The 17,468-nt window shown below is 36.5% G+C and overlaps 1 protein-coding gene across 1 annotated transcript in view; it reads right to left on the bottom strand.

Moving 5' to 3' along the window:
* Positions 1–321: 321 nt before the first annotated feature.
* LOC136844860 (uncharacterized) overlaps positions 322–17,468 on the bottom strand; it is a 64,869-nt gene continuing 47,722 nt past the window's right edge. Inside the window, exon 2 of the mRNA XM_067114104.1 lies at positions 322–4,916. Coding sequence (XP_066970205.1) covers positions 2,084–4,696 — 2,613 coding nt within the window. The 5' untranslated portion in view covers positions 4,697–4,916 and the 3' untranslated portion in view covers positions 322–2,083. The remainder of the gene's footprint in view (positions 4,917–17,468) is intronic.

Raw genomic sequence — 17,468 nt, 5'->3', positions numbered from 1 at the left:
CATTAGAGAACATAAGATTATGCCAAAATACTTACAAACAGCATCAGCAGAGCCCTTTTACACAAGTATGTTTCTTTCTGCCAATTATTTTCTACAGTAGCCATTTAATATTTGTTTTCCTTTCCTATCATTCAACTATTCATTTTCTAGTCTCTTTGTTTACTTATGCTAGTGGCAGATTTTTACTGATTTTAGTTTATACTGTGTTATAGGGTACTGTATATAACACTGAAATGCCTAGTTCACATTTCTTGTAATTAGCCCATAATTTTTTTAACTTAAAATAATTCCATTTTATAATAGGTTTACAAAACACTGACATTTCTTATGACCTTTTATTAGAACATTAAAATAGCATTCTATCTATCCATTACACATATATAAATGCCTCTTAGTATACAGTACAAAGACTATACTAAGTATATACAACCTGGAAAAAAATACATTAGGTGAATGAACTGACAAAAAAAATACTTACCTCATTACAGATGGCATCCTTCACACTATAGAATAATGGCAGCTGTTTACCAGAAAAGTAAAATTTATATTAAAACTCCCTGTGATATTGCAAAATTGCACAAAATTCCAATTGCAATTTAAAAAGAGAGATATCTTCCATAAAATCACTATCAACGTGCTCCTAATGAAAAATCACCAGTCATACCCCAATATTCACCAGAATATGTCTTCAGTACATAAATATTAACTATATTCTATTCTTCAAAACACACATGAAAAATACTTCATGCTTGTCAAAAGAATTTTCAGAATCATAAAAAAAAAGAGATATCTGCACAAGAATCTCCACATAACAACAAAGCATATTTCATCAAAACATGTCATACTTCTTGTCCAATTGTCACCAAAGTGTCAATCATGCACAGAGGATACATAATGCAGCTATTCAAGAACAGAATAGCCTTTAGCTTTACCTCAATTTAAGATAAAATTCTCTTCTGAAATTACTCAAGTTCTGATATACAAAATTGTTTGTGAAAAACAGGTAAATACTGTTGAAAACGTATTCCACAATAACTGAAAACACTGGTCAAAGAAAATGTACCAAAAATAACTTGTACTTTAATATACTAATAAACTAGCATCAATTTTAATCTTTCTTGTGTTCTCACATCTTTTACCCAATAAAATGACCTTTTACTTATTACTCTTACTTACTTTATTTAGGCCTCTCCTTAACTTAACATACATAAGAATATCACGCACAAAAAAGAAAGTAATATTTGAAAGGTAAAATTACTTCATCAACTAATTTTATAAAGTGCTGGAAAAAATATGCCATATCTCTGTGGTATGTTATAACCAAAACTGTATTAACTTTCTTAATTCTTTCTACCCTTTAAAATTTTACAAGAAATGGACAAAACTGTTAGTGATCCCAAAAACTGGACATGCCAAATGGGCAAACAGTTTTAAACAACAAGCATATCCATAAAAATATACTTCCCTGATCTCCTACACAGAAGGGAAATTTAGTATTTAACTCAGAAACAAATTACTGTGTTGTAAACATCAACACTTGTTTTATAATCAAACCCTTACCTATACAAGTTCAAAAATGAGAGCGAATATAAGATTCTTAAATAAAAATTAATCCATTTTGAAAAAAAATATGAAAAGAAGAAAAACTACATTGTCAAAATTTGTAAAAACCATTGAATGTATGAAATTTGTTACCAGACATATATTCAGCTAGTTTCAGTAAAATTGCTCAAGATGAATGAACAAAATTAACACCAACTACACTGTGCTTGGCACAAGTTTAAAAGAAGGTTTACAATTAACCATGCCCAGTGGACAAAAATAATTCAAATACCGTAGGTTGAAACAACAGATGAATAAAATTTTATTGTAAATATAGACACCTTCTTGCAGAAAATAAAAAACAATTGTGATTTACCCAGCATCCTCTACATTTATCATTTAAACTGTAATTTTACAACTAAAATAACAAAAGTCAATGAAGTTACAAAGCGAGTAAAAAACCTAATTTAACCTGACAAGAAGAGATTCAACCAAAATATTAAAAAGTTTGAAAAGCAATCTTATATATGACGAAAGAGATTTAACGGAATCTATTGAGGAATTCATCAATGTGTCGTTCACTTGGAGTCCTTCCAGGTATGATAGTTCCTCCTTGCTGTCCAGGATATGATTGCTGGTTATTTCTCTGGTGCATCATGTGCTGCCCTGGCTGACCCCAATTACTGTCAGTGATTCCCCTCAGGGACTGACTGTGCAATTGTGAAGGTTCACCTCTAATTCTCATGCTATTTATATCTATTTCAGGTTCATTTTTCCCTAAATTTCTACTCAACACATTCCTCAAGTCTCCTTTCATTTCAATATTAAACTCGGTACCTTCCCTGCTCAAAGGGCCACTACCTTGGTATGGTTCATTTCTCGCAAACTGACTGGTATTTTTATAGATGTATCCTCTATCTACAGGAAAATCTCTTTGGCCATTATCCTGATCATCATCAAAAGGCTGTGTCATCTTATAATTATCTTTACTGAAATTCCTACTATCCATATCGAAGTCTTGGTCTTCATCATATCTCCTCCTATGGCCAAATGGTATGTCACCAATGCTAAGTCTATTTTCATCTATCTGACTTCTTTCAAAGTTTTGGTTAGAAAATTGCCTTTCACCTCTACTGAATCTTTCATCCATCTGAATATATTCATTATTCTGGTTTGAAAATTGTTGGCTCCCCATTGTTAATCTTCCAGCCATCTGATTAACCTCACATTCATTACTTTGATTTGAACACTGCTGTTCACTTCTCCCAAATCTTTTACCCATCCGATTAAATTCATCATTCTGAGTGTAAAACTGTTGTTCACCTCTGCCAAAACTTTCATCCATCTGGTTATGTTCACTGTTCTCATTGGAAAACTGCATTTCAGTTCTACCAAATCTCTCATCTATATGACTTTGTTCATTACTTTGATTTGAAAAATGGTGGCCACTTCTACTATACCTACTTTGTTCAGTTTCATTTTGTTCATCCTTTTGTTCTGATGTTTGGAGCCTTGTGTCTTGCAATAGAAAATCTAACCTTTGGTTCATAAAATCAATAGTACTTTTATCCTTCTCCTTAAGATCCCATGGCTGAAAATTACTTGCAAGATCTCTCTGCAATTCATTACTTTTATCATTTGAATTTTGATTATCCAGACTGTCTTGTCCTTGTGCAACATAATTCTGGCAAAGGAATGCAGAAGAGTCTCTGCCTGATGGGTCAATTGCACAATAACCTTGGGACCCACTAGGGAATGACGGCTCATTACCTCGTGTGAATGAGGGATTACTTTGAACTGAACTTATGCTTTGGAAAGATGACTCATCATTTTCATTTACAGAATTTTTAGGCTGGAATGAAGGAATGCTTTCCACTCCTGATAAAGGTAACTGGACTTGGTTAATGTTACCTTTTACAGATTTACTTGGAATACAAGACAATGATGGACTGTTATTGCTTGAACTTGACATGTGAGCTCTATCCCTTGAAGATGAATCAGCAAGGAATGAATCATCACTCTTATCTCTTGATGAAGTGTTTGACAGGTAGGAAACCTTTTTATCTGTAAGTGATGAACAGAATGATAGACTATTATCATTTTGAAAAGCCTCTGGAGTAAGAAGTATCTCAGAAGTGTTTCTTCCAGATGGCATGGTGGTATCACTCAGGCTTATCTGAAAGTGAATCCGTGATACCTCTGTGTATATATCGTTAATATCTTGTGGTGTTGGAGTAATAATGCCTTCATATGCAAAAGCATTTTTGATGAATTCTATGATGGCCTCAGTGCCCTTTTCATGTGTAGCACGTGCAATCTTATTAACATCTAAGCCTCGCACAAGTTTTGGTGCCACTTCCGTACTCATTTTAATATTCTTGTTCAGGCCTGAACTAGATGCTGGAGAATCCTCCTCAAGATTTTTGCTACTAGATATTGCATTATCTGTAGCAGCAATTGCCATTTCTTGCAATTTCAGAGCAGCAAATTCTTTTAATTTCTTTGTTTCTTCAGAAGCTTTAATCAGCTTATTTCTATGAGATCCTCTAGGTGCTGTTTTTGCAATGGACTCAAGCCTTTTGTATGCCATTTCTATTAACAAAGCATTGTCATTTTCTGTCAGAATGCTGACTGCTTCCTTAGAGTTAACTCCTGATCTACTTATTCTGTCAATTACTACCTGTAATGCTGGCTTCAATACTCCTAAATGAGTAGAGACTTCTCCAATGACATTCAAAGCATGACTCACTGAGAAAATTTCCCCTTTGCTATCATGTGATGAGCCTTTTTTGGATATCTCTCTTTCTTTAGATGATGATTTCCCTGACCTCCTTGAACAATCTTTCCTTGAAGGAGAAGATTTGTCACTATTCTGTCTTGACCTCCTTGAATAATCTTTCCTGGAAGGAGAAGATTTGTCACTATTCTGTCTTGTGGAAGGAGATTTTCTTTCAACACTACTAGATCTGCCTCTAGACTTTAATCTAGAACCATGAACATCATCTCTTCTTGAGGATTTTCTATTACTGTCATTTTCATCTCTGGTGTCACTTGTCTTTCGTGCATTGGAAGATTTTGAATCTCTAATCTCAGGTTCCATTTTAAACTGATTTTTCAGTATATTAACTTTTTCTCTCCATGCAATTTCTTGCATACCAGTGACAATAACCTTCCAAAATTCTTGCCATCTTTGTTCCTTATGGTTAGCATCAATTTTCCCAGGATACTGTTTTTCATATCTCTCACTAAATATTTTGTGTTTGTTTTCAAATTCTGAATGGACTTCAGGGACATCAAAGAACAATTTGGTTTCTTTTGCATGTTCCTCTTTCAGATCAAGTTCAGCTTCTATGTAACTTTTCTTATCATCATACCTGTAAACAGAAAATTTTTTTTATTTCATAACGCAATAATGCAAAAAAGACAAAAGTACAAAATTTATTCACATTATAAGACAGTTTAGATTAACAAATTTTTTTATAAATAATCAGAAAAAACTTTTGATGGCATATGTCAAAAACATTTAAAATCAATTCCTATAACAAATCTGACCTTCCCTAAACTACTAGGTGAATAGTTTTTAATGAAATCTTAGTCAGTTGGCTGACCTTGTAATATTATCCATCAAATTATTATCTATATACTTTTCTAACCTAATCTCATTTGACACAAATGAAATTTGATGGCATTCAAATTCAAATGGTTAGTGACGCTTACTAAAATGATCATAAGTACTTGGAAAATATATTTTAATATGCTGTATAATTAAGAATACTGAAAGAGAACTCATGCCCATTTTTAAAAAACTAAACGTTAAATCTCCTAACTGTATTGCAAACAAAGACCCAAAGACATATTAATTAAATTAACCCTTAAACGCCAACTGGACATATCGTACGTCGACTAAAATTGTCTGCCGGGTGACGAGTGGATGTACTGTACGTCGACTACAAAAAATTTCAACCTTCGGTCAACTTTGACTCGACTGAAATGGTTGAAAAATGCAATTATAAGCTAAAACTCTTACATTCTAGTAATATTCAATCATTTACCTTCATTTTGCAACAAATTGGAAGTCTCTAGCACAATAATTTGATTTATGGTGAATTTTTGAAAAAAACTTTTTCCTTACGTCCTCGTGGTAACTCGGCTGAAAATCTCAGAAATTCTTTCGTCATTTTGTCGTAAATTTTGCACCGTTTTATACTAGCCGTTACATAAAGTTTATATATGAAAATGTGTGCAATTTCATGTAAAATATAACAAAAAACAACCCATGGTTGTAGCTTTTATCAGTTTGGAAATATTTTCATATAAATCACGATGTGCCAAAATTTCAACCTTCGGTCAACTTTGACTCGACGAAATGGTTTGAAAAATGCAATTGTAAGCTAAAACTCTTACATTCTAGTAATATTCAATCATTTACCTTCATTTTGCAACAAATTGGAAGTCTCTAGCACAATATTTCGATTTATGGTGAATTAAAAAAAAAAAAATTCCTTACATCCGCGCGCGGTAACTCGGCCGTACATCTCTGAAATTCTTTTGTCACTTTGTCGTAATGTTTGCACCGTTTTATATTAGTCGTTACATAAAGTTTTATTTATGAAAATGGGTGCAATTTCATGCAGAATACAACAAAAAATAACTCGTGGTTGTAGCTTTTATCAGTTTTGAAATATTTTCATATAAATCACGATAAGTGCCAAAATTTCAACCTTTGGTCAACTTTGACTCGACCGAAATGGTCGAAAAACATAATTGTAAGCTAAAACTCTTACATTCTAGTAATATTTAATCATTTACCTTCATTTTGCAACAAATTGGAAGTCTCTAGCACAATATTTTGATTTATGGTGAATTTTCGAAAAAACTTTTTCCTTACGTCCGCGCGGTAACTCGGCCGAACATCTTGGAAATTCTTTAGTCACTTTGTCGTAATTTTTGCACCGTTTTCTATTAGCCATTACATAAAGTTTTATATATGAAAATGTGCACAGTTTCATGTAGAATACTACAAAAAATAACTCATGGTTGTAGTTTTTATCAGTTTTGAAACATTTTCATATAAATCACAATAAATAGAAAAAATTCGACCTTCGGTCAACTTTAACACGACCGAAATAGTCGAAAACTGCAATTGTAAGCTAAAACACTTGCAGTCTAGTAATATTCAGTCAATTACCTTCATTTTGCAACAAACGGGAAGTCACTAGCACAATATTTCGATTTATGGTGAATTTTTGAAAAAAACTTTTTTTTACGTCCGCTCGTTATGAATTCATGCATCATTGTGTGATAATATTTTCTCTGTGTTGCTTTGATCGTTTTACAATTTGTTATATACCAAAATCATTGCAATTTAGTGTACAATAAAAAGAAAAAATAACTCATTAGCTTTAACCGTTTTGCTCACAGCGCGATTTGTATACAATTATATATGAAAGTTTTTTTTTGTGCTGTCATATATTTCAATATTTATATATGATAATGATATTTTTTTTTCATTTCTGATGGTTCCATACTAAACTTCAGGCAATGCCAAAAAAAGGAGCCAAAAATGAACTCTTAATCTTAAAAACTAAGCGTGCTGTGATTTTTAAAAAAAAACTTTTTTTTCTGCTTCGGCGCTAACTCCTGAACGCCGCTGGCACACGGCAGACACTTTTGTAAATAGAGGCTCGGCGTTTAAGGGTTAACTACAAACTTCTTTAAAACTTGAACTTTCACAGATCACTCACTGGCAAGATATAAAACTGAAAATGACAAGCATCCACAACAATATGTCTTTAAAAGCATACAATTTGTCATATTTATTAACTTTTGTATACTGTATATAAAAGACATGGAGTCTCACAACTTACATATACATTTACATAAATCACATCTAACTCAAAATAAAATTTCTAATATAAATCAACAATTAACTATGAAAATATAACAGCAGCTTCTACACACTTATTACTGTCAGGAGAGTTATCATAAAATCCCAGGCCCACTCATTGCCCTGGACTCCAGGATGTTAATAAGAGTCTTTTGAAGGCAATAAACACTGCTTACTTTACTGCATTCCAGGCACAAACAATTATATGCTAAATAGTTGAAAAGCAGAAATATGGCACATAGTGGTAATTTTGAATTCATAAATACAGTATGATGAGAATTAAGTAAATATTAAATTTCTTATGGTGTATATACTTTGTCAAAATAAATGGGTAAAACAGTAAAATACTGACAATTTATATCAGATTATATGCCTTGGATAGAATATAAAATGTGAACTATGAATCCCATGTACTTTTATTATTACTATTATTATTATTACCATATTATAAATAGGCAGTAAACCCTCTTTTATACACATGGTGTTGAGGGTGATAGCTGCATCAGTGGCATTCAGTTTGTATAGCGTTTTCTCTGTTTTTCTAACAACTGATTTTTCCAGGTTACTGCATTCTGTCAGTAACACGCCAATAGTGGTCATACTTGGAGAGGAAAGCAGGTTGCAAAATTAGGTAGTCTATTTCTGATGTACACAGTAAAACAATAACAGCATACTGAAATAGGGAGTTCATCGTCTGTAGGGTTGTCCTTCAGGAAAAATTTTCTTTTGAGTTGTCCTTCAGGAGAGTATTCTTCAGGCTCCACTGAGCATGGTCACAGCAAAAGACAGGAGTAGACTTGCTTTCGATGTGAGTCTTGTTCTTTATGTATGAGAAGGTCAGCAGGGGGTCAAATTCAGCTGCCTGCTGATTGGATGAGGAGAAACATTCGTGCTGCTTATTGGCTGGCGAGATTTTCTCACAAGCCAAAAATTTTACAGCTGTTGGTTTCTCTGCTACAGCCTTGCTGAGCAGTGGGGCTGATGTGTGACGTCGTTCTCTGGTATTTCCTGGTGAATATTCTCCAACATCATTGAGTTTCACGTTTGGGATTGTCGTTTCTTGAGGTGTCTGTTGTCGGTTTGTCAGCTACAGAAGCAATAGGTCGCTTAATGCTGGTAGGCAGGAGGAACACCTCTTGGGTGGTATTTTTTTAATAAGGGCTTCTCCTGCTGTATTAAGAGTGCCTCCAGCATTAGGCAACCTATTGCTTCTGTAGCTGACAGACCGACGTCAGACACCACAAGAAACGACTATCCCGAACTTGAAACTCACAATGATGTCGGAGATTCTAAGAGCCAACCAGCGCCAAATCAGAATATTCGCCAGGAAATACCAGAAAATGATGTCACACACCAGCCCCCGCTCAGCAAGGCTGTAGCAGAGAAACCAACATTGGTAAAATTTTTAGCTTATGAGAAAATCTCACCAGCCAATAAGCAGCGCGAATGTTTATCATCATCCAATCAGCGGGCAGCTGAATTTGACCCCTGCTGACCTTCTCGCATACTGTATAAAGAACAATACTCACATCAAAAGTTAGTCTACTCCTGTCTTTTGACGTGACCATGCTCAGTGGAGCCTGAGCTAAACATGGCCTCGATCAACACTGAAGAGGACTTTCTCCAGATGGACAACTCCAAAGAGAGTTTTTCCTGAAGGACAACCCTATGGATGATGAACTCCCTATTTCAATACATGTATCCTGTTACTGTTTTACTGTGTACATCAGAAATAAACTACCTAATTTTGCAACCTGCTTTCCTCTCCAAGTATGACCAATATCGGTGTGTTACTGGCAGAATGCAGTAACCTAGAAAAATCAATTATTATAAAAACAGAGAGAACTCTATATTATTATTATTATTACTATTGTTATTATTATTATTATTATTATTCTATTGAATATTATTGCTGCTTCAGCTGCATTTATTTTGTAGAAGACTTTTCTATTTTCCTTATTGCGGACTTCTCTTCATTGGAGGTGCGAGCTAACAGCTCGCCTATATTTGTCATTTCACGGGGAAAAGTAAAAAATCTGGATTCTGCTTTTTTATATATTCTACACAGTTAGAATATTATGACATATAGTTGCTAAACACTTGTTGCCACGACATTTCGACAGACTCTTCAGTCATTCTCCAGCGGGAGCTAGTAGAGGACTGACAGATTGCATAGGTCCTTCTGAATTTATACACGGGCTTCAGCGGGGGGTCATGGACAGTGAATTTTGATTGGTTGCAGTCGGCGAACTTCAAGCCAAATTTCTGTGGCAAAGCTCGATCCTGACAGATCTTCGCAACCTGGGAATATCACTTATTCCAGCGTTCCCATTGGCCTGCTGTTACATGATGTCATGCAGACTGACATCATCGGTAGTTTGGCTGCTATTGGGCGGAGGATGAATGATGTCATTATTTACTCTTTCTGTTGTAGTCGTGGGGTTGTCTCGAAGGGCACCTCGCTCATCAGGGGCGTCTCCATTCTCAGGGTTGTCATTTGCAGCTATTCGTTGGATTTGGTGGGTGTTCTGCATTACTCTTCTCGAATTCGTGGGTAGGAGCGATGCCTCCTGCGTCATATTCACTGTTGGTTTTCTCTCGGCAATGAGGAGCGCCTCCAGCAGCCGCAGACGTCGAGGGTCGGCAGCTCTCCCGATTATACTCATATTTTGTATAATACTGTTGCGGGAGATGGAAATATGTGGGTAGCACGGGCATTGTTCATGATGACACCCTCCTGGGCATGGCAGGAGATCCTTTTTGACAGACATCGTGGTCATTCCAATATAAGCGCCAGGGCATCCTCGGACAGGACATACAAATTGGTAGACCACGTTCTTCTAATTGAGGGGTTCTCTTGCCAGCGGAGAGGGGTTATTCTTCATCACGAAATCAAGGATGTGGCGGTTCTTATGATAAATTACAAGATTTATTTATTTCTTTTTTTATTTTGTATGTCCTGTCCATGGATGCCCCGGTGCTTATATTGGAATGACCACGATGCGTCTGCCAAAAAGGATCTCCTGCCATGCCCAGAAGGGTGCCATCATGAACCATGCCCGTGCTACCCAAAATATTTCCACGACAGTATTATACAAAATATAAGTATAATCGGGAGAGCCGCCGACCCTCGATGTCTGCACCTGCTGGAGGCGCTCCTCATTGCCGAGAGAAAACCAACAATGAATACGACACAGGAGGCAACGCTCCTACCCAGGAATTTGAGAAGAGTAATGCAGAACATCCACCAAATCCAACGAATAACTGAAAATGACAACCCTGAGAATGGAGACGCCCCTGATGAGCGAGACGCCCTTCGAGACAACCCCCCGACTACGACAGAAAGAGTAAATAATGACATCATTCACCCTCCGCCCAATAGCAGCCAAACTACTGATGATGTCAGTTGGCATGACATCACGCAACGGCAGGCCAATGGGAATGCTGGAATGAGTGATATTCCCAGATTGTGAAGATCTGTCAGGATCGAGCTTCGCCGCAGAAATTTGGCTTGAAGTTCGCCAACTGCACCAATCAAAATTCACCATCCATGACCCCCCGCTGAAGTCCGTGTATAAATTCAGAAGGACCTATGCAATCTGCCAGTCCTCTACTAGCTCCCACTGGAGAATGACAGAAGAGTCTGTCGAAACGTCACGGCAACAAGTGTTTAGCAACTATGTGTCATAATATTCTAACTGTATAGAATATATAAAAAAGCAGAATCCAGACTTTTTACTTTTCCCCATGAAATGACAAATATAGGCGAGCTGTTAGCACGCACCTCCAGTGAAGAGAAGTCCGCAATAAGGAAAATAGAAAAAGTCTTCTGAAAAATAAATGCAGCTGAAGCAGCAATAATATTCAATAGAACCTGTTTAAAAGAGGGTCTGCTGCCAAATTATATTATTATTATTACTATTATTGATTATTATTATTATCATTATTATATTATTCAATAGATGAAACATATTCATATGGAACAAGCCCACAGGGGCCACTGCCTTGAATATAGTTTCCAAAGAATATGGTGTGAACACCATATTCTTTGGAAGAAGAATTCTTTAACAAGAAGTAAGAGGAAGTAACTGGAAATTAAGAAAGAAGAGATACCACTTATTGAAAAAGGAAAAATAAATTAATAAATATATCACTTGATAAAATGTACTGAAATGCAAGGAGAATAGTATTAAGGTAATAATGCATTGCATTTTTGCTTGAACTTCTGAAGTTCGAATTGCACAATATCCTCTGGGATGCTGTTCTACAGTCCAATGGTGTGAGGAATAAAGGACCTCTAAAGCTGAGAAGTTCAACAGCAAGGCACATTTACTGCATATTAGTGCTGCTGCACAACGAATCTGGTTGCTCTTGGCAGATAAAATCGATCAGGGATCAATCGTGAATGTGAAAGATCTCTGTTGAAATAGAACTTATAAAAAGCAACAAACAAGAGATCATCTGTCGATGGTCCATGCCATAACTGCTACTAGGTAGTATTAGGAAACAGAAACCTACCACAATGAACAACTCTATCTGAAAGAGATAAATCTCTAACAGAAGCAGGCATCCATACCGGAGAACAGTATTCCAGTAAAGGAAGTACAAATGACCTAAAACAAGTTGTACTGATTTCATCACTGTTATAAATATATGAGGCCTTACAAAAAATAGCTAACTAAACATGCAGCATTTGCTGAAACTTTCATTAGATGTTTCTCAAAAGTTACACCTAGAATAGTTAAAGGTTCAGACTCATTCAGCAAAGTTCCATCCACCTGAAGGGGAGGATGGGGGGGGGGAAATCTGTGTGAGATCTGCTAATCAATAGTGTTTTCATTTTACTGGAGTGCCTACCTGTAAGAAAATCTTGAAGTAATCTTAAAACATCCACTCACTCTAAAGTTCTGAAGTTTATATGTAAGTGCCTTGTGATTTATTAAATCAAAAGCAGCACTAAAATCTATTTGAATTACTGTACTCTGCACTCAAAACCCTTATCAAGGTTCCCCTGCAAATGGCACGTCAAGTCTAAAAGAACATCATAGGTACTTAAGTGTTTCCTGTATGCATATTGACTATCAGCTCTCTCTCTCTCACATTAAAAATCTATTGAACATTTCAGTCAAATCTGTGGGTGTACAGGGCCTTTTAAAGACATATTACAGCAATATTGTTATTTATTTCATATGCCATACAAATATTTATGAAATCTTTGCACCATCTGAAACACATTGTAAACTACTAGAGTTTAGGCTATTGTAAATCATTGTTTGAAACTTTCGGCAAATATGTAATGCACTATACTTACTAATATACACAATTATATTTATTATATTCATTTAAAGGATATCAAACTTTATCATGTACTGTATATACAGCTCATACTTTGGATACGAGCAACGTATAAAAACAAAGTGACACGCACAGTTCCCTATGCAGTAAACCCCCTGTATCCACAGAGGATGTGTACTGCACCCCCCCAGGAATAACTAAAATCTGCAAATACTTAAAACCCCTCTAAAAACACTTAGAACTACCTATTTTGATAGTTTAAACACAAGAAAAACCCTCTAAAAATGCGTATACCTGAGTATTTTAATAGTTTTACCACAAAAAGTGCATTTTAGTCATGACGAATTTTCCGTGAACAATGGGTAGACACGTTCCACAGAGAAACCCGCGAATACGTGAGTCTGCAAATTGTGAGAACACGAAGACGGGAGGTTTACTGGTATGAAAATCAACCCATGAGTATTTGCAAGATTTAGAAAAATTTTAACCCTGCAGAGAGAGAGAGAGAGAGAGAGAGAGAGAGAGAGAGAGAGAGAGAGAGAGAGAGAGAGAGAGAGAGAGAGAGAGAACTTTATTCAATGCCTAGTCTTTTGTTTGTGTTAGTGTACATGGGAAGGCAATATCTTCAAGCAATTTTGCATTTCCATAGAAATTGTATTAATGCCTGTATTTTTAACAGCCATTAGCATTTCATCTAACTTCTTCTTGGGATCTGGATCTGATACAGCATTTGAAATATTAAGTGTCTGACAAACTTCAATAATGCAAACCCAATTGGCTCTAGATTTCTACCAGACTATATTTCCAATGGTGGCATTAGGAATATGGTGATTGACAGGTATGTCCATTTCAATGGCACAATGCTTGGAAGTGCCTATATGCTCGCAGACCTTGCACTTTACAACAGCTGGAACATCTGTGAATATGAGGCCTAATCTATTAGCAGAAATATCCTCAATTTGCTGGACAAAATCTCAGAGGATATAAAGAACTCAAGAGCAAACCGGTCATGTTGATCTGTGGAATTTGAATTAAGCCACTTGCTATGTTTTGCATTGCAATCTCCACAAGTAATGAATGAAGCTTTTTAATCCTGTGACTGAGCAATACTAATCCTCTCCAAGAGATGGTAATATATAAAATTGTTGATATTAGATAGCAGGAAACAGCAAATACATAAACATTACAGAACTTACTGGAATTCTTAAAACAAAGAACTTCATGGCAACTACACTTGACATTTTCCTGACGATAAATAGGTCGTCCTGACTTAGTGTATACAGCCATGCTTTACATATGTGGGATGTTATGACTATAAATAAAGCCAGTGCCATCATGCTCTTGGATTAAAAATTCAACCTTTGACTTGTTACTACTTACAAGCGTCTCATATAAAAACATCAAATCGCAGGTACAAATTTGGAGATCAAGAAAATTTGACCTTATGCCTCAAATATTTGAGTCAAGTACTCTGCAATTTTTCTTATGGCAATGAGTAGCAGGGCCAGGGTTCAGCTCAATGTCTCCCAACAGCAACACAGTAAAAGTCAACAGAACAACAAACAATATAATCAACAGCAGTATATGTTATTTACAATAATTTCATTAAACTGTTGAATATAGCTGACTGTACATCATTACATAAAAGTGCCAGAAGCAACTGGCTGACAAAGTGGAGCTGGGACACTTTGTAAGGCAAAAAAGAGCCCCTACAGATTTGCCACAATAATGGGGGAAGGGAAGTCAGGATAGATTTAGCTGAGAAAGAAAGAATAAGGTACTTTCCTAATAACTCACCAAACGTTTTCTTTCCCATCAGCCTGTCCTACACACTTTTCAAAAAAATGGAAGTGACCAAAAATGAGGAAAAATTTCTTCTTGTATCCCCACACAAGTAAATTCAAACCCAAGACTATGGAAGGCCATGGTACAATGGCTATAGCACAGTCCAAGATGGGTGAACAAGGTTTGTATTCTGAGTAACCTACTTTTGGAAGGGTTGCCTACCTAGGCTAAGGGTCCCTTCTGCCTGTTGGTTTGATTTCAGTGTCCTTCTAGATTAGTTGCCTGCCAAAGCTAAAGAGTCTCTCCTACCCTAACTCGTGTAGGCAGGGATGTCACACCCTAAAGTGAATGTTGCTAACTTACTACCCATACACACACATACATACACACACACACACAAATAACAGTATACACACCTACCTACCCTTTCTCTCCTATTACTTCTCCATTTTTCACTTCTTAGTGTTTTGTCATTCAGTAATTTTCACTGCATCAATGGTGCATAACCAAAAAAATGTTATGAAAAACCAATAAAAATTACAAAGCAAAGGAAGGAGGGAGAGACAGAAAGCAAGCTTTTACCACTGTTAGGGGCTTAAAAGCATGACTTTACAAGTCATCATACATCACTTTGTTGCTTTTAATAAGCTGATATGGACATGTCATCAGTTCAACTGTGTATGGTAGACAGTGGGTGGGTGATCAAGAACTTGTGTTTTTTGTAAGCTTTCCTGCTATTGGCAGAAATGCATGCATCATTGCGATTTTTTGCTTTTAATGCATCATAAACATTTGTTTCTCTAACTGGATGCTTCTGGAAAGTATCAATGCACTTGGTAACAAATAGCACTTTCCCTCTTTGTATAATTGTGCACGATCAGTCGCTTGTTTGGGCTGTTTGTGAGTGGGTTCCTTACACTATCCTATGCTATACCCTGAGCACATTGTTTTGTTGCAGTGCCTGCAACACTGCAGATCCTGCTATTACTGTGTTGTAGTGTATGTGCTGTGTATGGCCCCACCTTGTCCTAAGAGGGCAAAGAAGGTTCTAACCCTGCAGAAGAAACTAGAAATTGTCAGGCGACAAAATTCCCGAGGATGACATACAGGAGTGGCAAGAGAATGACAGTGCGACCCTGGCTCCAACTTTTGTCTGAGAGTGAAATAGCTGCTGCAGTTGCTGCTGGTGACAAGGAAGCTCCTGAAGACGACAACAATGATACTATTTCACAATGAATGCCCTTATACAAGAACATATGGTCTTTGACATGTTTATCAAGATTATGGAGACCCCCAAAACTGACCCTAATGACTGCCCTGCAGCCTTGGACACAGGGGCTCAAGTACAAGAAATTCAGCAGAATATCACTGCAAAACAGTCATGTCAAAGAACCCTTGACAGCTTCTTCAGATCCCAAATTCCCATGCCCCCAAGTCCATTGCCATCCACTTCTTCAGTAACTCAGTTGTTCAGCTTGGAAATGCAGAAGAGCCTGTTTGCACTTTTCGTCGATATGCGGGGCTCAACTTTAATGAGCATGACCCTCTAGGGGCCTCTATGACTCTTCCAGCCACTTTACTACTCAATGTCTCCCAAGAGTCACAGGAGGCAGAACAGGAAGAAGATGCAAGTCTCAATGATAGACTTGAGCTGGTTGAGGGGAAGGAGGTGGAGGAAGACTAGCAAACCTCTTCACAAGTTTTTAAAAGTCCAGCCATCGTAAGCACTAAGGGCAGCATGCACAGGTAGATGACAGAGAAATTGTATTTTTATATTTGTAGGTTGCTTTTTTTTGTGTTCAACTGATTTTAAAGACTGAGCCGCAATGGGTTTGGGTAAAATGAGAAAAAAGTTTGCTTTTGTATACTGTACAATGTTTTTTAAAGACAGCTGTAATGGGTTTGGGCAAAATGCTAAAAAAAAAAAAAAAAAGGGGGGCTCGTTCTTTGGTGTATGATGTGTTTTAAAGATTGCTGTAATGGATTTGAGTAAAATTAAAAAGAAAAGTAATCCTTCGATTATCTGGATTAATAGAGCCAAAGCCCTGTTGGATAATGGCAAAATCCAGATAAGCCCAAGTAAAAAAATGTATGGATATTCAAAGGGCAACTCTACCCTTCCTCACCCTAACATGTCAACACTGCATAATTCGCAAACACTAAATATGCTTATAAACAATCATCATTGGACTTTATACTGAAGACTTAATGCAAAAGGCCATTATCTACCTTTTCCCAATTACTACATGTAACATAATATGAGTACTGCATAAATATACTTTGAAATAAAAAGCAACCACTCTTTTTTTTCTTTCTCTCGCACAACCCCCCTTGACGTTTGTGAGGAGGCTCTTGAACCCCTGGAATTTGTTCCTGGGTTAGAGTTCAAGTTCTAGATACTATTACTTATTAATTTGGGTCAAGTCTTGTGAAATTTTCCATTTTTAGTAAAACTTATTTGATCTGATAAATAGTAAAAGGTATCATAGCTAGGACTGAGGTTTATATCCAAACTCGATAATGTTTAGACCTGAGGGATATCACATTGATACCTCATGGGCAGAACTATTCTGCAGAGCTAGGACATGGATTACAGAGGTGGTCTGGTTATGGGGATAAGACTTTTGACATTCTGTTTGGTTTGCCCATTAATATATTTAGGGTGGGGGTGAATGTATTCTTGTAGTGCTCTCAGTCCCAACAAGCAGGTTTGACATCCTCAGTTTGGATATGACTAGGAAACTTTCTAGTGTAATTACACTGGAACCTGGAGCATGATGCAAATGGAAATTTGCCAGAATTGTGTGTGAAATAGGACCAGGGATATTTGGAACCTCTTATGATAAGTATTTGACCTTTAATCTGGAAGCTTCTATGACATTATTAATGTGTACAGAAACATTATGTAGATGATAGCCTAAAATATCAAGAGGTCAGAGAAAACTCACAGTAGAATTGG

The sequence above is a fragment of the Macrobrachium rosenbergii genome, chromosome 13 (assembly GCF_040412425.1).
Source record: "Macrobrachium rosenbergii isolate ZJJX-2024 chromosome 13, ASM4041242v1, whole genome shotgun sequence".
In the NCBI taxonomy this organism is placed as follows: domain Eukaryota; kingdom Metazoa; phylum Arthropoda; class Malacostraca; order Decapoda; family Palaemonidae; genus Macrobrachium; species Macrobrachium rosenbergii.
Note: the sequence above shows the minus strand (reverse complement) of the source record. Positions and strands in the feature narration are given on the sequence as shown.